Below are 24,110 nucleotides of genomic sequence, written 5' to 3'. Positions count from 1 at the left end.
TGTGTCACTTACAAAGAATACAATGTGGAGATGGGGGAAACCCCCAGTGCCATTAGTTCCAGAATTAATTTCATATTAATTTCATTAATATGAAATTAATTCTGGAAGCAATGAAGTACAGAGACCACCAATGGCAGATCTGTGGAGACTTGAAGGTGATTGCAATACTGCTGGCCATGCAGTTGGAATACACAAAGTAGTGCTGTTTCCTGTGTGAGTGGGACAGTCGGGCTAGGTCCTCATACTACAAGAGAAAAGTCTGGCCTCTTAAGGGAAAATTAGCATCCCAGTGAAAAAAAATGTCCAGCACAGTCCTCTGTTTGATCAAAGCAATCTTCTGCACCCTTTACACATCAAATTGGGACTCGTGAATAACTTTAAGTGGATGAACCAGGATGGAGAAGCTTTCAAGTACCTGAGAGGACAATTTCCACTGTTGAGTGATGCTAAGGTTAAGGAAGGAATCTTTCTTGGTCTGCAAAGTTGTGAACTTTTAAAGGATGAAAAGTTTGAGTGAATCCTCCAGGGTAATGAGAAAGCAGCTTGGGAAGCCTTTAAAAGTCTTGTTCATGACTTCCTGGGAAACCGAAGAGCTGGAAACTATGTCGAGACTAGGAACAACCTTCTAGAAAAGTATCATCAATTAGGCTGCAACATGTCACTGAAAATCCAGTGATGAGCACGGTGAGCGATTCCACCGAGACATTTCGGCAATGGAAAGAAAATATCCAGGTAGGGGGAATGCTTCTGTGCTTGCTGACTACTGTTGGACAGTAACAAGAGATGCCCTGGAAGTGGAATACGAGTGACAAGCGAAAAGAAGGCGCTGTCGTGAATAGGCCACATTTTGAGAAAGTACTTTCAGTTCCTGTGCAGTTTTCTTGTGTTCTTGTTTTTTTATGTTTTAATTAAAAACAACTGATTTATGTTGTATCAAGAAAATGTAAATATGAGATTGTTTTAATATTACTTTTCACTCAGACTACTACTGAAATACTATATTCTTAGACAATAGCGAAAGTACTGTATTTGAAAAACTAGAGCTAATAAAAAATTTCTGAAGTCATTCGTTTTAATCTCTTCATGCTTTCTGCGATGAACACACACACACACACACACACACACACACACACACACACACACACACACACACACACACACACACACACACACGGGTGTATCCTGTTCTGCCAAAGGTATATTCAGATTTGCAAATAGGGCACAAGTAATGCACGTAGCTGAATCCTGATTCTTAGAACTGCCCTCAGAATTTCTTCCCCAAAACAAAGCATTACTGCTATTTTGAGCCCTTTGCTTTAGTCTTAGGCATGATTTTAGCCTAAATTTAATATGAAAACAAACTTGCAAAACTAAGACATTGAAAAAAATAATACTAACACTAATCCTGCTTATTTGATGGCAGTACAAACTGTGCTATTTTAGATTGTTATGTACTGCATGATGAAGTAACATTATAAAAACATTTGTTTTGTGCATTATAGGTTTAAATAAACACTACTGATACTGATTGTACTGCAACAACAAAACTATGTAAAAAATCTCCAGGTATCAATATTATAACAGTGACAACAGAATTCAAACATTCTTATATCGACAGAACACAATGGCGGCAGAAGTTGACTTTGGTTTTTTAAGAAACATCAGGCTGAGTAATGAATAAATTCAACTTAATTAGAGAAAAACAATTTCGGAGCCACTAAGTGGCTCCCAAACATAGCATTGCACTACGAAGTATCCTTCACACCAGGCATTGAAGTACAGGGTTGTTAAAATTAAAGTATCCCTATGTAGAGGACTCTGGAGAGAGTTCAAGGCTCGCACTGAAGAGAAATTTGGACAATAGGTACAATAAAGAATGCACTCGGTATTTATTGGGAAAAAAATTATTTACAAAATCTGTCCCTATATGGCGCTGTGGCAGTACAAATCACTCGAACAGCACTACATTGTTCAATGTGTCCTCCATTTTGGTCAACAACAGTTTCATTTCGAAGAACAGCATTTTGTACAGCACAACGTAACATGTAAACTGAATAGCCACACATGTCTAATGCTGACCTTCAGATCTGCCAGAGTTTGACATCCTTTCTGATACACCTGGTTCTTCAAAAAACCCCACAACCAGAAGTCGCATGGGGTGAGGTCTAGTAAACAATGCCTGATGACTCGTTTGTCTGTAAAGTGTTGCCTTAGCAATCTTTGGACACAACGGTGGATGTGGAGTGGCACACCATCTTGCATGAATGTGGTATCCTGAAGGCACCCACGTTGTTGCAGCTCTGGTATTATAAAATTTGCCAACATGTCATAATATCGCTATGCAGTGACGGAACAGGTGCGTGGTCCAGTCGGTGTTACCTGTTCAAAAAAATATAGTCCGATCATGAAGGTGGCTGTAAATCCACACCACACTGTCACTTTTGGACAATGCAATGGGACCTCTTGGATAACTCGAGGGTTTTCTATTGCCCAAATGCGACAGTTGTGTACATTCACTTATGCACATTCACGACCTCTACCTGGTTGAACACCAAGATGTCCTGTCGCTTCAAATTTCGCAATCATTTTGCGGACAGTCATAGGTCCACGCCTTCTACGCTTCTGATGCCAGAATTCTCTGATAGCCGCAGCTGCATTGTTGCTGTTCTGATAGTACATCTTCACTAATAGCACCTTTTCCTGCAACGTTGTTGGCATTGCTGCTGTAGTGCAGGCAAACATGTACTGTATATGATTTTGAAGAGTGCTTTGCTTTTATACAGTACAGTAGAGCTGAGTAGTGGCACTGTGGCAATAACTTTCGATTATGCAAATAACGTAAGTTATTTGCATAATCGAAACTTGCTCCAGAGCCTCCTCTACATAGGGATACTTTAATTTTAACAACCCTGTACTTGTTTTAGGTTTTGTTGTTTTATTTTTTAACTTCCTCTAGTTTTGTTTGTAATAAACTTGAATTAGTCTCCGTTATATCTATCCATTGTTGGGAACGTAGATAGACAGACATTAAAAAATAACTATGAATGTGAGTAAATTTTAAGCCATTGGTTACAGGCAGCCATCAATCTTCTGATAGTCAACAAGTTAACAGAATATTCTAGTCTAATTAATTTCTTGCTACCATGGTTAGTGAATGTAATCATTATTATCCAATGTGAAAATAAATGTTTTTCATCTGGAAGCTTTTTAATTAAAAGTAAGGGTAAAAAATGTCATATAGAATTATGTCCATGTGAATTTTAAGAACTTTATTTTTCAGTTTGTGGAAGACTATGAGCCAACTAAAGCTGATTCGTATCGTAAGAAAGTGATGCTAGATGGTGAGGAGGTTCAGATTGATATCTTAGACACAGCAGGACAAGAAGATTATGCAGCAATAAGAGATAATTATTTCCGATCTGGTGAAGGCTTCCTCTGTGTTTTTTCCATTACAGATCATGATAGCTTTTTTCTGACCTCAGACTTCAGGTTTGTTATCATACACTGTGCCTTCTTAATGTTATTTTTTCTCCATTCTAATTAAACTAAAATATAAAGCTGTGAATCACTGATATTGCAAGGTTGGTTCAAGGATGATCTGAATTTTGTTTTTAAGAGGCCAGCAGCAGCAGTAGGAAGGAACTGTTTTCATTTTGGGCCATACTGAAATTGTTATAACTTCCTGACATGTGGTCATGGTCCAGCATCTTCACAGTAGACACAAGAGAAGATGGAGATAGACCTAGTCGCTCCGAGTGTGGAATATGTATTAAATTTGTGCTGTAACATAATGTAAAATTTATCGAAATTTTACTCAGTTATGTGAAGCAACCTTATTGTGCATGATGTGTTTGACTGGGAACAATTTTTCAGAAGGCTGCAAAGCAAGTGTCCAGCTGATTATGTCATGGTTATATTCAACGGTTCACTGGTGCAGGCTTTAATCACCAGAAGGTGATTAAAGCCTGCACCAGTGAACCTGTTTATAAAATTAGTTCCAGAACTAATTTTATAAACAGGTTGATTACAAGTTCAGGGGATATTGTATCTAAAGTGTGCTTAAGTGTTGGAAGTGAAACAATTATTTATGGCTACTTACTTTTGAAAAAAATTTAAAAAGATATGTACATGATGCACTTTAGAGATGTTAATGTTTTACCAGAGGGAATAAAATATTGCCGTGTCCATTGAACATTTGCACCATTTTAAATTGGATCCAGATGCATTCCTTTCATCAAGGTATACCTCTCCTGGGTCAAAGTAATGCAGCATGGAGTAGTACTAGTACTACAAAGACCCACCATTACCAAAAAAACACAAGAATTGGTAAAGTTTTGTGGAATGCAGTAGGGGTACATACTCTGTCAGTTACCATAGGGTATGTCAATTAATATGCAATATTAATAACCTACTATGTAATGATGTACATAGCAGTTAATAAGAAAAGATCCAGGAAACTTCATGAATTGTCAAAGAGATCACATTATCATAATGTTGTCAAGGGCACTGATGTTGTCAGGAGCTCTGATGTTCAGGTCAACCTTGAATCACCCTTACATTTTCAGCAAGATGGAGGGATAGCTTTCACAGAATTTAATGTTTCTTTTGTACAGAGATAGTAAAAAGACCTTCACCTTTCCTATTTCATTGTTTTGGGAAATATGTAGTAAAGACCTGATTGCTTTTGTAACTTGAATATTTGCTCCAGTTCATATTTTATGTGCATTTCAAATAGTTTAGTTTTTATTTTTTTTAATATTGCAAATGGTGCCATAGATGGAATCAAGTCTATTTGACAACGGTATGATTGCCTGGCTCATACAATTTAACAACAATTCAGAGGTACATTTTGCCAAATACTACATATGTGTGACATCAGTGTTTTGCCCAATTGTATGCCTTACTTCTCATTTGCCTACTTATTTATATTTCTCCAAATTGTAAAATAATAAGAGAAATTAACCTCAATATAATACATAGAACACTACCGTATGGTGCTCTCCACCAATTAAAACGAAAAAATCGCAAATCTTACATTACACTAAAAAATATTTAAACACAATTAGAAATCAAATTAACACAATTAAAAATCAGTCTAATGCAATTAAAAATTTAATTGAAAGAAATTTAACGAAAAAAATTGCAAAAAAAGGATTTTCTTGTACAATTTTTTCGTACAATTTTTTAAATTATTAGATTAATTTTTGTGTTTCTTTGATTTCTAATTGTGTTCAGTTGAGTTTTAATTATTTTTTACTGTAATGTAAGATTTGTGATTTTATTCGTTTTAATTGCTGGAGAGTATCATACAGAAGTTAGCATTAGTAGAGGCATATGATGCAAGAAAGCAATCTTATGCAGCATCAGCCGAAAAAAAAAAAAAAAAACCACTCCTATTTCACCCCTTCGTTTGTTCGAAATACCTGTCCAGCTGAGCCTTAAATTTATTTAGGCTATCAACTTCCACAACAAGGGATGGAAGTCTGTTCCACCAAACAACTACCTGCTGGCTAAAGGCAAATTTCCGCACATCTATCCTATATCTGTCTTTCCTCAATTTGAATTTATGCCCTCTCAGGTGATCTCCAGACACTGTAATTTGCAAAACTTAAGCCTTTCTTTGTAAGAGCAACCCTTTGTTCCATTCACTAATCTTGTTGCCCTTCTCTGTACTCGTTCCAGCAGCTCTACATCCTTCTTGAAATGAGGCCTCCAAACCTGTATACAGTACTCAAGGTGTGGCCCGACCATTGCCTTATACAAGGGAATAATCACCTCCTTATCCCTGCTAGAAAAATTCCTGTATACCATTGACAAGACACCATGACCTACTCTTGCAGCCCATCTGTACTGCTCAGAGAACTTCATATCTGCCTGCACGATTACCCCCAGGTCCTTTTCATTCTCTGCCACTGTCAGTGTAGTACCACAGAGTTGATACGTTGCTCTGGGATTACTGTTTCCCATATGTAGTACTTTACATTTGTCAATGTTAAACTTCATTTGCCACCTCTCAACCCATCTGCTCAATCTTTCCAGATCCTGTTGCAGCAGCATAGCATCAGTAGTGTCCTTAACAACCCTGCCAACCTTTGTAACGTCTTTAAACTTGGACATTAAGCTTGATATACCATCATCAATATCATTTATAAATACAGAAAACAATAATGGACCCAACACTGAGCCCTGAGGGACTCCACTAATAACATTAGTCCACGATGAGCAGTGTCCATTGATTACCACTCTGTCTTCTCCCCCTCAACCACCCCTTTATCCATAGCAGCAATTTGCCTCCAATGTCACACTGCTCCAATTTGTGCAGCAGTCTTCCATGTGCAACAGTACCAAAAGCCTTTCTAAGATCCAAATATATAATATCAAAGTTATTCCCTGCATCCAGTTCTTTTGTGACTGCATCATAGTATCCAATCAAATTGGTCAGGCAAGACTTTCCCTTAACAAAACTATGCTGTGTCCAAGGAAAAAATGAAGTCTTCTCTAGATGATCTTGCCGTGCTTCTTTAACCAGTTCCTTCATTAATTTTCCTGGAACAGAAATTAAACTCAAGTCTATAATTACTTGTGTCAGCCTTTGATCCTCCTTTGTGAATTGGATTTACATTTGCACATCTCCAGTCTATGGGTACCTCCCCTGAGTCCAAAGAAGCTCTCATAACTATGGCTAAGGGTTTGCTTACTTTCTTTGTTGCCTCCTTTAATATAACTGGATAGATCCCATCCACCCAAGGTGCCTTTCTTATGTTTATCTTCAACAATTTCTCCTCCACTTTACTCTCAATTATTACAAAATTATCTAGCTCATTGCCAGAGTTTACTTCACCTCTGGCATTACCCTTCGTGAATAACTTCTCATGTGTGAATGTAGCAGCAAAATACTCGTTTAGTTTGTTAGCCACTTGAGCAGGATCCTCAACTGTTGAACCATCAATATCCAGTGGACCGGTCTGATTCATCCCTTTCCTTCTAGCGTTTACAAAAGTAAAGAACTCTTTTTCTGTTTTTCTTTGCATCCTTTGCCAAGAACCAGAGAGAGTAATATGACTTGGTTACAGACCAGCTTATAGCTATCATAGTCTTCCATGTCACCCATTAATTTATATGTATCCCATGCATTTTTCTTCTCTGCCATATGTCTCATTAGTTCATCTGACATCCATTTAGGCCTAAACAATATTTCAAGAGGAAACCAGAAAGTGTTCTACATATTATATTGAGGTAAACTTCTCTTATTATTTTACAAATATTGATATCAACCTAGAACATATTGAGCATTACAGCTCTCATTCAAACTATCAAATTCAAAGAAAGGGTCTGCAATTCTGCCCAGACACAATAGGAGGGAGTGCACAATGAGAGCCTTTCAATCAGTTCGGCTCTGGAGGGAATGTGCAGTGCTCAAGGGATAGAATTTTTTTCAGTGTGGTCTGTGCTTGTTAACAGGAGAGATTGCTTCTACTGGGATGGGATACACTTAAGTGTGGAAAGGGTGCAAGAATATTTGCTGATGCTATCAAGGCAGTGTTAGGTGGGTTGGAAAACTGCTAGCTTGGGATATTCACAGACTAAAAGGTTAAAAGTAGCTGCAGGCAGGGGTGAAGGTAATTCTTGCATCACTTCTATTAGAATAAGCAGCGGCCTGGAGCGAGGGGGTGCTGGGGGTTTCAGGTACTGATAGCAGTCATCATGAAACAGGTGGGTATATGGGACGTGTTCAAAGAAGCTAGGGTAACTAAGAATAAGAATAGGTGCATGTATACCAATGCTCCAGTTGATATAGATGAATAGTGCACTGTTGAGTCAGTTTGGTGTTGACATAAGCACTGCGAAAGCAAAAATAAGAGTAGGAGTGTGTTATAGGCCTAACGATTCGATTGAGTGCAATGAACAATTGTATAGAGATATTGAGTGGGCTAGTAAATCAGAATGTCTTATAATAGGGGATTTTAACTTCCCAGGTATTGACTGGAACTTGTGGGTTGGTCACTCACACACTAGTAAGACTTTTGTGGATTTATTGGATGATTGTTTTCTGCAGCAGCATGTTCGAGAGGCAACCAGAGAGAGTAATATTGTTGAACTGGTTATCAGCAGTGATCATTCTTGTATTAAGAATTTGCAGATAAAAGAACCACTAGGTGTCAGTAATCACAGTGTACTGATGTGGGATTTACTTAAAGATATAATTACCATCAGGGATAAACAAAAGGATTTTGCTTTCATAAAGGTGAGTACAGTGGTCTGGCAGTTTTTAAATTCTGTACAGTGGGATCAACTGATGATGTTACCAACAGCAAATTCTAAGTGGGAAGCATTCAAGGAATTAATTGTGGAAGCTACTAAAAGTTTCATACCTATTAAGAAATATTGTTCAAGGTTTAGGCCTAAATGGTTATCAAATGAAATAATGAGACTCGTGACAGAGAAGAAAAATGCATGGGATGAATATAAATTACCAGGTGACACAGAAGCCTATGGCAGATATAAACTAGTCTGTAATCAAGTCACAAAGGAGGTTAGGCAGGTGAAGGCAGATTATGAGAAATCTTTGGCAAAGGATGCTAAGAAAAACAGGATTTCTTTACTTATATAAACTCTAAAAGGGGATGAATCCAGTTATATTAAAGGAGGCGGCAAAGGAAGTAAGCAAACACTTAGCCATAATTATGAGAGCATGTTTGGACTCAGGGGAGGTCCCCACGGACTGAAGATGTGCAAATGTATTCCCAATTCACAGAGGAGGATCGAAGGGTGACACGAATAATTACAGACCAGTCAGTTTAACTTCTGTTCCGGGTAAAATAATGGAGTCACTAGTTAAAGATGCATTGCAGGATCATCTAGACAAGACTGCAGCAATAATTCAGACACAGCATGGGTTTGTTAAGGGAAAGTCTTGTCTGACAAATTTGATTGGTTATTATGATGTGGTTACAAAGGAACTGGATGCAAAAAATAATTTTGATATCATATATTTGGATTTCAGGAAAGATTTTGACACTGTTGCGCATGGAAGACTACTGTACAAATTGGAGCAGAATGGTATTAAAGAGTAAGTTGCTACAATGGATGACAGGATGGTTGAGTGGGAGAAGACAGAGGGTGGTAATCAATGGGTGCTGCTCTTCGTAGACTAATGTTATTAGTGGAGTCCCACAGGGTTTGGTTTTGGGTCCACTGTTTTTTTGTATACAGGGTGTTTAAGTTAAATGTTTCAGAACTTATAAGAGGGGTAGGGTACATCCTGACAACTCAAAATCATATAGCAATGTGGGGTCGGAAATGCTTTCCTGAAGCGGTGTTGTACACAGAAGCACCATAAAGAAAAGAGACCGTAAGTGAGAAATCGTTTTAATAATACATGAAAAGAAGCAAAAGGTACATGGATTAAAGTAAGTGTTCAAAGTTTCTTCAACCTCGTATTGCTTTCGCACAGTGGTACCTTGGAAAATGTGCTACAAATCCCCTTTTTCCTGCTGAAGTGTTGTTTTCCGATGAGGCATCCTTCACAAGGGAAGGAATTTTCAACACGCATAACGACCATATCTGGGCGGTCGAGAACCCGCATGCAATACGACGTCGTGCAGCACAAATTCGATTTTCGGTCAATGTATGGGCCGGTATTATGGGAGATCACCTCATTGGACCTTACCTGTTACCGTGTCGTCTAACCGGACCTATCTACTTGATCTTTCTGCAGCAAGTATTGCCACAACTTTTGAGAGATGAACAGATTTCTGCATCGACGCAACAGACAATGTGGTTCCAACACGATGGAGCCCCTGCCCATTATAGCGGAGATGTTCTTAACTACCTGGATGTCACATTTGGTCAACAGTGGATCGGACGTGGTGGTCCCGTGCGTTGGCCTGCTCGGTCACCCGACCTATCATGTCTTGATTTTTATTTCTGGGGTCATATGAAATCGCTAGTTTATGACACCCCTGTTGACAATGCTGAGGAGCTGGTTGCAAGAATCGCAGTAGCTGCCGAAGAAATTCGAAATTCGCCTGGAGTATTCCAGAATGTTCGGATGTCCATGCGTCGGAGATGTGAGGCGTGCATTGTAGCCCGTGGAAGAAACTTCGAAGGAAAGCATTTCCGACCCCACATTGCTATATGATTTCGAGTTGTCAGGATGTACCCTACCCCTCTTAGAAGTTCTGAAACGTTTAACTGAAACACCCTGTATTTATCAATGATATTGATGAAGGTATATCAGGCTTAGTGTTGAAGTTTGCAGATGATACAAAGGTTGGCAGGGTTGTTAATGACAGTAATGGCAGTGTGCTACTGCAACAGGATCTAGAAAATTTGGCCAGATGGGCTGAGAAGTGGCAATTGAAGTTTAACCTTGACAAATGCAAAGTACTGCATATGGGTAGAAGTAACCCTAGAGAAATGTACCAACTGTGTGGTACTACACTTAAGGTTGTAGAAAATGAAAAAGACCTGGAAGTAATTGTGCAGTCAGATATGAAGTTTTCTGAGCAATGCAGACAGGCTGCCAGGGCAGGTCATGGGGTTTTGTCAATGGTATATAGGAATTTTGCTAGCATGGAAAATGAGGTGATTGTCCCTCTGTATAAGGCAATGGTGGAGCCACACCTTGAGTACTGCATACAGGTCTGGAGTCCTCATTTTAGGAAGGATGTAGATTTTCTTGAGCATGTACAGAGAAGGGCAACAAGGTTGGTGAGGGGAACAAAGGGTCCTCTTAACAAGAGAGGCTTATTTTCTGCAAATTGCAATGGCTGGAGACTAGGCACCTGTGCGATGATCTGATTGTGTATAAGGCCTCGAATGGGTTGAGCACACTGAATTCTGATGGGATTCTTCCACTTGTTCAGATTACAAACCTAAGGGGGCATAAATTCAAATTAAGGAAAGACAGATGTAGAATAGATGTGTGGAAATTTGCCTTTAGCCAGCAGGTGGTTAATTGCTGGAACAAACTTCTATCTATTGTTGTGGAAGTTGATAGATTAAATCAATTTAAGGAGGAATTGGACAGGCATTTGGAGGGAATGGTCGTGTGAATTTTTATTTATTTATTTATTTTTATTATTATTTTATTTTTTTCTTTTGGCTGATGCTGCATAAGCTTATATACTTGAAATAACTGGGAGTAAAGTGGAGGAGAAACTGTTGAAGATAAACACAAGAAAGGCACCCGGGGTGGATGGGATCTATCCAGTTATATTAAAGGAGGCAGCAAAGGAAGTAAGCAAACCCTTAGCCATAATTATGAGAGCTTCCTTGGACTCAGGGGAGGTACCCATAGACTGGAAATGTGCAAATGTGACCCCAATTCACAAAGGAGGATCAAAGACTGACACAAGTAATTATAGACCTGTGAGCTTAACTTCTGTTCCAGGAAAATTAATGGAGGCACTGGTTAAAGAAGCACTGCAGGATCAATTAAGCCAAGACTTCAGTTATAGCTCAGACACAGCATGGTTTTGTTAAGGGGAAGTCTTGCCTGACCAACTTGATTGGATACTATGATGCAGTCACAAAAGAACTGGATGCAGGGAATAACTTTGATATTATATACTTGGATCTTAGAAAGGCTTTTGATACTGTTGCACATGGAAGACTGCTACACAAATTGGAGCAGTGTGACATTGGAGGCAAATTGCTGCTATGGATAAAGGGGTGGTTGAGAGGGAGAAGACAGAGTGGTAATCAATGGACACTGGTCATCGTGGACTGATGTTATTAGTGGAGTCCCTCAGGGCTCAGTGTTGGGTCCATTATTGTTTTCTGTATTTATAAATGATATTGATGATGGTATATCGGGCTTAATGTCCAAGTTTGCAGACGATACAAAGGTAGGCAGGGTTGTCAAGGACACTACTGACACTATGCTGCTGCAACAGGATCTGGAAAGGTTGAGCAGGTGGGCTGAGAGGTGGCAAATGAAGTTTAACATTGACAAATGTAAAGTACTACACATGGGAAACAGCAACCCCAGAGCAACGTATCAACTCTGTGGTACTACACTGACAGTGGTAGAGAATGAAAGGGACTTGGGGGTGGTTGTGCAGGCAGATATGAAGTTCTCTGAGCAGTGCAGATGGGCTGCAAGAGTAGCTCATGGAGTATTGTCAATGATATACAGGAATTTTTCCAGCAGGGATAAGGAGGTGATTATTCCATTGTATAAGGCGATGGTCAGGCCACACCTAGAGTACTGTATACAGGTCTGGAGGCCTCATTTCAAGAAGGATGTAGAGCTGCTGGAACGAGTACAGAGAAGGGCAACAAGATTAGTGAATGGAACAAAGGGGTACTCTTACGAAGAAAGGCTTAAGTTTTGCAAATTACAGTGTCTGGAGACTAGGCACCAGCGAGGTGATCTGATAGAGGTGTATAAAGCCTTGAATGGTTTAAGCATGTTCAATGCTGATGGGATTCTTCCTCTAGCTCAGAAAAATCACCTGAGAGGGCATAAATTCAAATTGAGGAAAGACAGGTGTAGGATAGACGTGCGGAAATTTGCCTTTAGCCAGCGGGTGGTTGGTTGGTGGAACAGACTTCCATCCCTTGTGGTGGAGATTGACAGCCTAAATAAGTTTAAGGCTCAGCTGGACAGGTATTTTGAACGAACAGAGGGGTGAAGTGGAAGTGGGTTTTTTTTTTTTTTTTGGCTGATGCTGCATAAGCTTGCTTTCTTGCATCAAATGCCTCTACTAATGCTAATATACTTGCTTTCTTGTATCACATGCCACTACCAATACTACTACTACTTCTCATTGGCCTACTTATTTATATTGGTTAACTTTGTTTTTTGTGCTTGAAAATTAGAATGTACAGACATGGCATTGTTCCAGTTTATTAAAATGAGACACATTATCGATAATTACACTATCCATCTGGTACCTAATATCTATTTCTCTGTTATGCCCTCATTGAGATTTGGTGTCATTCGCTGTCTGTCTCTTATACTTTCCAATTGTTTATCCAGTGACTACTTTTTCGTCCTGTATCCATTGTTTAGCTAATATGAAATATATATTTATTTACTTAAATAGTACCTAAATGCATTACATTAAATTCAAAAATAATAATAAATCTACCAAAACTGTTAATTTCAAAAGGTATTAGTAATAGCCATGTAGTGCAAGGAAGCCACAGGTTTTTGCCAAAAAAAAAAAAAAAAAGGGTATAAAGTAGATAAGAAAATACAAATTATGCATACCCCCTCCTCGTGTAAATAACTATCCAATTGATCCTAGAATTTTCTCAAATTTTAGCCTCAATGCAGAGGCAAATTATTCCAGTAATCAACAACTTTCTGGCAGGGCATTGTCGAGGCCATGTTAAGGGTATACCGTGTGTTACACCCTATCCAAATATTTCATTATTTCACACAACATGTACCTACCTTTTCTCACTACTGAATACACCATGAATTGTCAAACTATAGAGCATAGAGCAAACTTATCTGAAAAAATTTACACCTCCCAAAAACTTCCTCATTCATTTCACCAATATGCGTAGTCTCAGCTCTAATCTCAATGATGTGCATTTCCACTTACAGTCTGCCAAACCCGATGTACTTTATTCTGACAGAATCTCAATTATTGGTTTATTCCCTTCGCTTTAAAGGTGGTATGTGCATATATCCATTCTGATATTCCCTGTCAGAGACTTAGTAATTTGGAATCTTTCCTTTTCGATCTTCTCTGGCTTAAATTCTCCCTACCACATTCTATTAAATTCATCTGTTGCCTCTATCGTTCTCCCAACCCCACTAATCACTTGGAACTCTTTTTGAAACTTGACTTTCTCCAGTTCAAATTTCCTAACGGTGAGGTAATTTTCATTGGTGTTTTTAATGTTTACAACAATTGTTGGCTCCATTTTATAGTCACACGGATGTAGCTGATCAAGATGCTGAGGTCGAGGGGAGTGTTGTTTGGCATTATAAGAATGCCAAATGGGATGATCTGCAAGATTTCTTTTCTATTTTTCCTTTGTCAGATTACTGTTTCAAATTTTCTGATGTCAATGTTTGCTCAGATCGTGTCAGTGAAATTTTTCTTGTAAGGATGGAATCCTTATTCCACACTCCACCTCAAAATCTCGTTCTTTATCTAAACCGTGGTTTTCCAATAAATGTTCTTGGACAGTTCAAGAGAAGAATGTCGGATATCATAATTGTCTCGTATCGAAATCTCCAGGTTCATTTTCTGCCTACACCAAAGCTCGCAACAATTGTAATGCATTTATTAATCAGTCCAAACTAGAGTTTGAACAGGTTAAGGGTAGAAAACTTGCTTCCTGTCCAAATGGTAGTCGAGCATTCTGGTTTCTTGCCACAGCTATTGGCCATAACTTTTATGGCGCCTCCGTAGCCAGGTGGGCAGGAGCAGCAGTGCGTAGCACATGCTTCTTGATTAGACTGGGGTTCAAGCCTGTGAGCCACCAAATATGGAGGAACCAGAAAGGTCAGGGAATGACCACCACATATCCCCCGAGCAATATGGCCTTAGTTGCTAATGCTCCTAAAAACCAAATAACAACATAACAAATAACAACAGCCATAACTTTTGCCCATCTCTGTTCCACCTTTGTTAAAAACAGATGGTTCTATTGCCAATTCAACCAAGGATAAAGCTGACCTGCTAGCATCTCTTCCAGCTCATGTATTAAGCTGGAAGAAAAATAGGAAGGGAAAAAAAGGTTTACAAAGATCAATAATCTTTGTAAACCACCTCCCACCATTCCCAGTACACTCCATTCATCTTCCATCAGAAAGATTTTAATGAATCTTGATGTTAAGAAAGCTCCAAGTCCTGATGGTATTTCTCCACTTGTTCTCAAAACCTGTGCTCTTGAAATTACTCCTGTTCTGTGTTGCCTTTTTTCACTTTCTTATTCCAAAGGTGTTTTTCCTTCTGCTTGGAAATTGCTCTAATCCAGCAATTTCCTACAAAGGGTGGCAAATCCCTCCTAATCAGTTATGGTCTCATTGCAATTACTTCTGCTCCTTTCTGAAATAATGGAGAAATAAGTTAACTGCCAACTCTTAAACTACCTAGAAATCTTCCGTCTGATGAACAATTGCCAGTATGGGTTCCATCTGTGTTGATCCACTAGTGATTTTCTGGCTTATATTACCTTCTGTGGACAAATTCAGTGGAAAAGTTTGGTGAAACTTAAGCAGTTGCTATTGCCATTTCAAAGGCTTCTGATCGTGTTTGGCATAAAGGTCCTGTTATTAAGCTTCCATCTTATGGTATGACAATTACTTTTTGTAATTTGGTATCCAGTTTTCTCTCTGACTGCTCACTGTGGGTGATGATAGATGGTTCCGCGTCTTCTAACTTAGCATTAGCATTAGTTGAGACAAATGATGCAAGAAAGCAAGCTTATACATCAGCCAAAAAAAAGGAAAAAAATTTTTTAAAAAATTTAAAAAAATCTTCCCATTTCATCCATCCAGTCACTCCAACTGTTTGACAAAGTTCAGCCTTAAATTTATTTAAGCTATAAACTTCCACAACAGATGGAAGTCTGTTCCAGCAATCAACTACCAGCTGGCTAAAGGCAAACTTCCACACATCTATTCTACAACTGTCCTTCCTCAATGGGCGCCTCCGTAGCCAGGTGGGAAGGAGCAGCAGTGCGTAGCACACATTTCTTAATTAGACCGGGGTTCAAGCCAGTCACCACCAAATACGGATGATGCGGAAAGGTCTGGGAATGACTACCGCATATCCCGGAGCAATATGGCCTAAGCTGCTAATGCTCCTAAAAACCAAACAACAACAACAATCTTTCTCAATTTGAATTTGTGCCTCCCCTCAGGTTTGTAATCTGAGCAAAAGGAAGAATTCCTTTTGCTCAGATTACAACATGATTACAAATTGAGCCTGCTCTCAATCCTTGCAAGCCTTTATTCACCTCATCAGATCACCTCACAGGTACCTAAAGTCCAGAAGCTGCAATTTGCAGAATTTAAGCCTTTCTTGGTAAGGGCACCCCTTTCTTCCATTGCTGTACTCGTTCTCTGTACTCGTTCCAGCAGCTCTACATCCTTCCTAAAATGAGGTTTTCAGACCTGTACACAGTACTCAAGGTGTGGCCTCACCATTGCCTTATACAAGGGGATAATCACCTCCTTATCCCTTCTAGCTAAATTCCTATAGCTTCTCCACTAATGCTGGAGTTCCCCAAGGTTCAGTTCTTTCTCTCACTCTTTTCCTCTTATATATTAATGACTTTTTCCCATTGAGCAGAAATCCTATTCATAGTTTTGCCAATGATAGCACATTGCATTTCGCATTCAAGTTTTTGAAACTTTGCCCTGCTCAAACAGCTTCAACTTCTCTCGAATATCCACTACCAATTCCTTAAATGCTGATCTCTAAGTAATTTTCCAGTAGCACAAAGATAACTTAGTTGATTTCAATCCTTCTGAAACTTGGCCCTGTCTTAAATCTTGCAAAAAAGGATTCTTCTGCCCCTATGCATATCTTCGATGAAACTCAGATTTCTAGGCAAGATGATATATTTCTATTGGGGATTACCTTGGCTTCTAATCTCTCTTGGCATATACACATTACAAATATTGCTTCTTCTGCATCTAAAGAAACTAGGTTTTCTCTTTCACTCTTGGCATTACTTTTCTTCCAAACAGCTAGTCACTACAAATCACAAATCGCCCTTCCATGGAATATTGTTCCCACATCTGAGGCGGTGCCCTCAAAACCTCTTTCACGCATCTGGATTCCATTCAGAATTGTGTAGTTAGATTAATTAATGACTCATCTCTGACAGAGTCATTAATTGAGAAAGAGTCTCTCCGCTCTCTCTCATAGACCTTCTCATTCTGCTACCTTCTTTTTCTGTAGATATTTCTATGTGCAGGGCATCTCTGTGGACAGGAGCAGCAGTGCGTAGCACATGCTTCTTGATTAGACTGGGGTTCGAGCCCGTGAGCCACCAAATACGGAGGATGCGGAAAGGTCAGGGAGTGACCACCGCATAACCCCGGAGCAGTATGGCCTTAGTTGCTAATGCTCCTAAAAAAAAAAACCAAATAACAACAACTTATATGTGCACTGTTCTTCTGAATTTGGTTTCTATAATTCTCATTCTCTCTTTGAAAGCAGTCCAAACATGTGCCGCAACCCGTCAACATCCTTTTACTGTCCAAATTACTGTGCAAAGAAAAACAGCAAAGAGTTCTTTACTTATGTAAACTCTAGAAAAAAGGGGATGAATCAGATTGGTCCACTTTATCGATGGTTCAACTGTTGTTGATCCTGCTCAGATAGCTAACAAGCTAAATGAATATTTTGCATCGACATTCACACGTGAGGAGTTATTCAGTGAGGGGAATGCCAGAGGTGTAATCAACTATGGCAGTAAATTAGATAATCTTGTAATAACTGAGAGTAAAGTGGAAAAGAAATTGTTGAAGATAAACACAAGAAAGGCACCTGGTGTGGATGGGATCTATCCAGTTATATTAAAGGAGGCAGCAAAGGAAGTAAGCAAATCCTTAGCCATAATTATGAGAGCTTCCTTGGACTCAGGGAAGGTAATCATGGACTGGAAATGTGACCCGATCCACAAAGGAGGATTAAAGGGGGAAACAGGTAATTACAGACCTGTTAGTTTAACTTTGTTCCAGGGAAATTAATGGAGGCACTGTTAAAGAAGCATTGCAGGATCATCTAGACAAGACTTTATAGCTCGGACACAGTATGGGTTTGTTAAGGGAAGTCTTGTCTGATCAGTTTGATTGGATACTATGATGTAGTCACAGAGGAACTGGATGCAAAGAATTTTGATATCATATTTGGATCTTAGGAAAGCTTTTGATACTGTTGCACATGGAAGGCTTTTGATACTGTTGCACATGGAAGGCTGCTGCACAAATTGGAGCAGTGTGGCATTGGAGGCAAATTGCTGCTATGGATAAAGGGATGATTGAGTGGGAGAAGACAGAGCGGTAATGGGCACTGATCTTCGTGAACTAATGTTATTAGTGGAGTTCCCCAGGGTTCAGAGTTGGGTCCATTGTTGTTTTCTGTATTCATTGATGGTATATCAGGCTTAATGTCCAAGTTTGCAGACGATAAGAAGGTTTGCAGGGTTGTTAATGACAGTACGTTGCTGCAACAGGTTCTAGAAAAGTTGAGTAGATGTGCTGAGAGGTGGCACCTGAAGTTTAACATTGACAAATGTAAAGTACTGCATATGGGAATCAGTAGCCCTAGAGTAATGTATCAATCGTGTGGTACTACACTGACAGAGGTAGAGAGTGAAAAGGACCTGGGGTAATTGTGCAGGCAGATATGAAGTTTTCCAAGCAGTGCAGACGGTCTGCAAAAGAAGCTCATGGTGTCTTGTCAATGATAAACAGGAAATTTTCTAGCAGGGATAAGGAAGTGATTATCCCCTTGTATAAGGCAATGGTCAGGCCACACCTTGAGTACTGTATACAGATCTGGAGGCCTCATTTTAAGAAGGATGTTGAGCTGTTGGAACAAGTAGAGAGAAGAGCAACAAGATTAGTGAATGGAACAAAGGGAAGAAAGGCTTAAGTTTTGCAAATTACTGTGTCTGGAGACTAGGCACCTGCAAGGTGATCTGATTGAGGTGTATAAAGCCTTGAATTGTTTGAACATGCTCAATGCTGATGGGATTCTTCCTCTTGCTCAGAATAATTGCCTGAGAGGGCATAAATTCAAATTGAGGAAAGACAGTTGTAGGATAGATGTGCAGTAGTATGCCTTTAGCCAGCGGGCGGTTGATTGGTGGAATAAACTTCCATCTGTTGTTGTAGAAGTTGATAGCTTAAACAGATTCAAGGAAGAACTAGACAAACATTTGGAGCTGGTGGATGAGTGAAATGAGAAGGGGTTTTTTTTTTTTTTTTTGGCTGATGCTATATAAGTTTGCTTTCTTACATCATGTACCCTTGCTAATGCTAAATTCAAACTCACAGAATCAACTTTTCTTCTTCCTCATTTATTCATTCAACTTCTGTTTTCTGGAACAATCTTCATATGTATTTCCTTAAAATTATAATCTACAGAAGTTCGGGTCTAATGTCAACAAATGCCTTCCTTCATCTTCTCATCCTCCAACCCATGCATGGTACTAAGTACTATTAGTTAAGAAGCTCAATGTATTTTTGCAGATGAGGTGTCCATACTTGGACATGGTGTTCTTGCAATTACCTTATAAAGTGGGATTATGATCTCTCTATTTTACAAGATATTGTTGAATAAATTGTTGATAGGACGCCATGGGCTTTCCTGGCTGCCTGTTTACCTTGTTCGAAGAGCTTCTGTATTGTAACTTTTAGATCTCTTTCTTTCTGTACTGTTTTTAATTCAACTCGACCAAGTGTATAAATTATTTTGGATTTATTATTTTTTGAGTCTAAGGGTGCTTACACGTAGAACGCCGGTAGCCGCTTACCGGAAACCAGCAGCGACATAAAGTGGAAACTTCTCGCTATATATAAACACCTAGAAAAGAGTTGACCAATGCAACTTCTCGGTATGAACACATAGAAAGCAGTTGACCAGTGCAACTTCTACCTGTATACACCGTTAGGGTGCTTACAGATAGAATGCAGTTAACCACTTACTGGAACCAGCAGCGACATGCAGATGACCAGTGCAAAACTTTACCCCATTGCATGCCGAGAAGTTGCACTGGTCAACTGTTTTCTACGTGTTCATAACCAGTGAGAAGTTTCCACTTTATGTTGTTGCTGGTTTCCAGTAAGCAGCTACCTGCGTTCTACGTGTAAGCGCCCTAAGACCTTGTGTTTTGCTGCATGAAGACATAGCTGCCACTTTTTTGAACATTCTTTAAGCCTGTTCAAGTCATCCTGAAGGAATGTTGCTTGGCATTGCTCATTAATGACTCTTGCAGTCTTTACATTGTCTGCAAATTTTGACATCACACCTTCTATTCCTTTGTCAGTGTAATTTGTGAAAGTCAGAAACAATGGTCCAAGAACTGATCCATGGGGGACCTCACTTCTGATGTTATATCAATCTGAGGAATATCCATTAATCACAACCCTTTGCATTCTGCTTTGCAGCCACCCTGCAGTCCATCTTTGAATATTTCCAGTAGTCCCAACTTGCTTGAGCTTATACAGTAACCTTTTATGTGGGACTGAGTGAAATGAACTATATAAAAATTGTTCTCCACATCCGGCTCATGTGTAATTGTGTAAAAATAGCTTACCAGGTTAGTTAAACATGATTTTCCCTTAACAAAACCATGTGTGTCCTTCAGAATACCATTTACATCTAAATGTCCCTGGATTGCACTATCTTTGCTTCTAAGATTTTCACTACCACTCAAGTCAGACTAACCAGTCTGTACTTATAGACTTCAGTCTTAGAATCACCTTCATGTATTGGTGATACGTTGGCACATCTCCAATCCAAAGGAATGTCTCCAAGTTTCAGTGATGCTCTCATAATTAACCTCAGTGGTTCACCATACTCTCTGGCTACCACTTTCAAAATTACTCTGTATATTCCATCAACTCCGGAGCCTTACTTGCCTTTAGGCTCAAAGGTTTTTCTAATAAACAGCCATCCATAATTTCAAAATTGCCTAACTTTATATGTCTCATCCTCTCTGCAGCATGTCAGGGTCTTTCATAAGAAAAAAACAATGTGAAATGCCTATTCAGAGTACAGTGGATATCTAATATTTTGATTATCTGGGGGAGGGGGGAAATTCGGATAAACCACATATTGGAAACATTGTTTTTGCTCTAACTTCCATATCCCCTCAGGACTAGTATTGCTTTTTTCCTATTTATAGTCTTATTTTTCTTTATTTTCCTACAATGAAAATTTTCAAGCACTAAAATAATTCTTATATAATTTAAATAAATATATTTAATGAAGACTACATTCTTGGTTAAGAGAAAAATATCCAGTTTATGCTTTCTCTGTTTCTAGTCTCCCATCACCACTCAGGTGATGTGATGTGCATGTTAACATGAGAGACTGCTTCTACAGGAATGGGATACACTTAAATAGAAAGGGTTCAAGAATATTTGTTGATGCTATTGAGGCAGTGTTAGGTGGGACGGAAAACTGCTAGCTTGGGAGGGATACAAGGACTAATAGATTAACAGTAGCCGCAGGCAGAGGTGAAGGTGATTCTTGTACAACTTCTATTAGAATAAGTAGTGACCTGGAGCGAGGGGTGTTGGGGGTTTCAGGGACGGATGGCAGTCATCGTGAAATAGGTGGGTATATGGGATGTGTTAGGGTGAATAGGAATAGGAGTGTGTATGCTTTCACCACTGGCAGAGGTGAAAGTGATTCTTGCACTGCTTCTATTGGAGTAGCCTGGAAAACAAGATGCAGGATATTTCAGAGACTGCTGGGAGTCATTGCGGTACAAGTAAACACATGGGTTGTGTTAGGGTAGCTAAGAATAGGAACAGGTGCATGTATACTTGCGTGTACACCAATGCTAGCAGTTTAGTAAATAAATTTGATGAATTTGAGGTATTGCTCAAAACATCAAAGGCAGATATTGTTGGGATATCAGAGATGTGGTGTCACACAGTCATAATGAATGTAGAACTGGAATTTGGGGAGTACAATGTGTACAGACAGAATAGGAAGGGAGGAGGGGTTATGCTATGAGTTAAGAAACACATAAAATCCAAGGAAGTGAAGCCAGTCGACATCGCTGGACAGTGCAGTGTCGAGTCAGTTTGGTGTGACATAAGCATTGGGAGATCAAAATCGAGAGTAGGAGTGTGCTATATGCCTAATGACTCTGATGAGTTTAATAAGAAATTGTACAGGGAAATAGTGGTCCAGTAAATCAGTCTTATAATGGGGGATTTTAATTTCCCAGATATTGACTGGAATTTGTGGGTTGGTCACTCACACACTAGCAAGGCTTTTGTGGATTTATTGGATGATTGTTTTCTACGTCAGCATGTTCGGGAGGCAACTAGAGGGAGTAATACTTTTGATTTGATTATCAGTAGTGATTCTTCATTGATAATTTATTTATCCCTATTTTGTGTTACAATTGTTGGGAGATAACAGCAAGAAGAGATGGAGAACACATAAGCCAGAGGCTTTTTAGGGGGTGTTCCCTTTGAAAAAGATAACTATAAAACCAGATACACCATGAATCGGACATATTTCTACATTCCATTACAGAGACTTCGTAAACCAACCACATATGTCACGTGGTTAACAACAGTACTTATAATTACATTGTAAGTACTTTTACAATAACAAGTATGAAAGAAAAATTATGAAATAATTACATAGTGTTACAAGCTTTTTGACAGCTATTCCTTCAGCTTGTTTACATAATTTCCAAACTGGTATGCATTGTGGAAAGTTCAGGAGTTGAGTGGAAGGTGATTTAGATCAGACATCCCTGGTGATGTGTTCAGTTAGGAGCTTCTTGAACTTGTTTAGTGAAATGGCATTTTTGATGTTTTCAGGAAGATTATTCCAGGTTTTTGCACCTCTGTATTTTATATTTTTCTGACCTATGGCTTTTCTAAAAAGCAGAACCTTCAGGTTCGCTTCATTTCTTAAATTATATGTTATTCCTTCTTCTATTGTTATAAAAAAGGATCTGAAGAGAGGAGGAAAGTTTGGTGTTTTCAAAGCATTGTAGACAAAGACCGTCTCAGCTTTTTGTATCAGTTGGTAGATGCTTAAGAGTCTCGCTTCCTTATATCTCGAAGTCACCGATGCATTCCAGGGAAGGCCCAAAATTGAACGAACACATAGATTGACAATTGAATTGATTCTCGTAAGGTTATCTTGATTGGTCTTACCCCATGAGATGATTCCATATGTGAAGTGAGGCTGTATTAAGGAAAGGAATACTAGTCTGAGAAAAGGAGGTACCCAGGTAGAGGCTCGGGCGAGTATTCCTGCTAGTGACAAAGTCTTCTTTCGTAAGGTGATCATTTGTTTATCCCAACTCAGCTTGTCATCTAGCCAGATTCCTAGAAACTTGGTATCATTCACCCTTTTGAGTTGTTTTCCTTTGTATGTTATTTCGAAATCAATATTTAATGGTTTATTTTTCGTCCTAAACACCATATATTTGGATTTTTCTGGGTTTAGTATAAGCTGATTCTTTTGTAGCCAACTGTGCATTTCAGAGAGCAGGGCAGAAATCTTGCATTGAAGTTGGTTAGAGTCTTTATCAGTGATTAGAATGGAAATGTCATCGGCATACGCTACTAGGTGGGAAGATGGAAGATGAGAGAGAAATTCATTAATGTAAAGAACAAATAGAATAGGTCAGAGAAGTGAGCCTTTAGGTACTCCCCTGGAGAAATAAGAAATGTCTGAAAAAGACTGGTTTGTTTTAACGACAAATGGCCTATCAGTAAGGTAGTCTTCAAGGAGGTTAATTTTTCCTCTCAAGCCAAGATTGTTGAGCTTGTTGAGTAGAATATTATGATTTATGCAGTCAAAAGCTTTTGATAGGTCTAGAAACAGTGCTATTGCATAGTGACCCTTTTCAAGACAGTCCGTTATCCTAGAGCAGAAGTCAACAATTGCCAGGTCAGTGGATCTTTTTGAACGATAAGCGTACTGTTATTGATGGAGAAGCTGATTGACTTCCAGGAAGCCCATGAGTCTGCTGTGAAGAACTTTTTCGAATAATTTTGCAAAAACTGGGAGTAGAGCTATTGGACGAAAATTGTTGATAGAGTTACAATTTTTCCCCTTAGGAACAGGAACAATGACTGCTTTTTTGAATTGAGACGGGAATTTACCAGATTGAAAGGAAAGATTGTAAATATACTTCAGTGGTGTTAGAATTGAGTTAAGGACCTTTTTCAGCAGAGCAGGAGATATTTCATCAAAGAGCTCCTCATTGAGGAAAAAAGAGCTCCTCATTTAGTGCTTGACAAATTCTCTCTTTGCATTATCTCTAGAGTCAACTTCATCTTTAAAAAGGTTATTCACACTTCAGATAAAGTGATTACGGAGGGCTGCGGCTTTTTTCTGGTCATCCGATTTGCATTAAGAATCTGCAGAAAAAGGAACCACTAGGTGGCAGTGATCACAGTGTGCTGAAGT

At 39.1% G+C, this 24,110-nt stretch overlaps 1 protein-coding gene across 4 annotated transcripts in view; it reads left to right on the top strand.

Moving 5' to 3' along the window:
- Window positions 1–24,110, top strand: part of Rala (Ras-like protein A) — a 287,845-nt gene that overhangs the window by 231,640 nt on the left and 32,095 nt on the right. For all 4 annotated transcript variants that reach the window (XM_090383831.1, XM_090383832.1, XM_090383830.1 and 1 more), the window contains one exon: window positions 3,281–3,489. In XM_090383831.1, coding sequence (XP_090239957.1) covers window positions 3,281–3,489 — 209 coding nt within the window. The remainder of the gene's footprint in view (window positions 1–3,280; window positions 3,490–24,110) is intronic.

This window comes from Mastigoproctus giganteus, chromosome 10 (assembly GCF_048544385.1).
Source record: "Mastigoproctus giganteus isolate SK-2022 chromosome 10, ASM4854438v1, whole genome shotgun sequence".
Lineage (NCBI taxonomy): Eukaryota > Metazoa > Arthropoda > Arachnida > Uropygi > Thelyphonidae > Mastigoproctus > Mastigoproctus giganteus.
The sequence above is the reverse complement of the archived record's forward strand: the minus strand, read 5'-3'. Positions and strand labels throughout refer to the sequence as shown.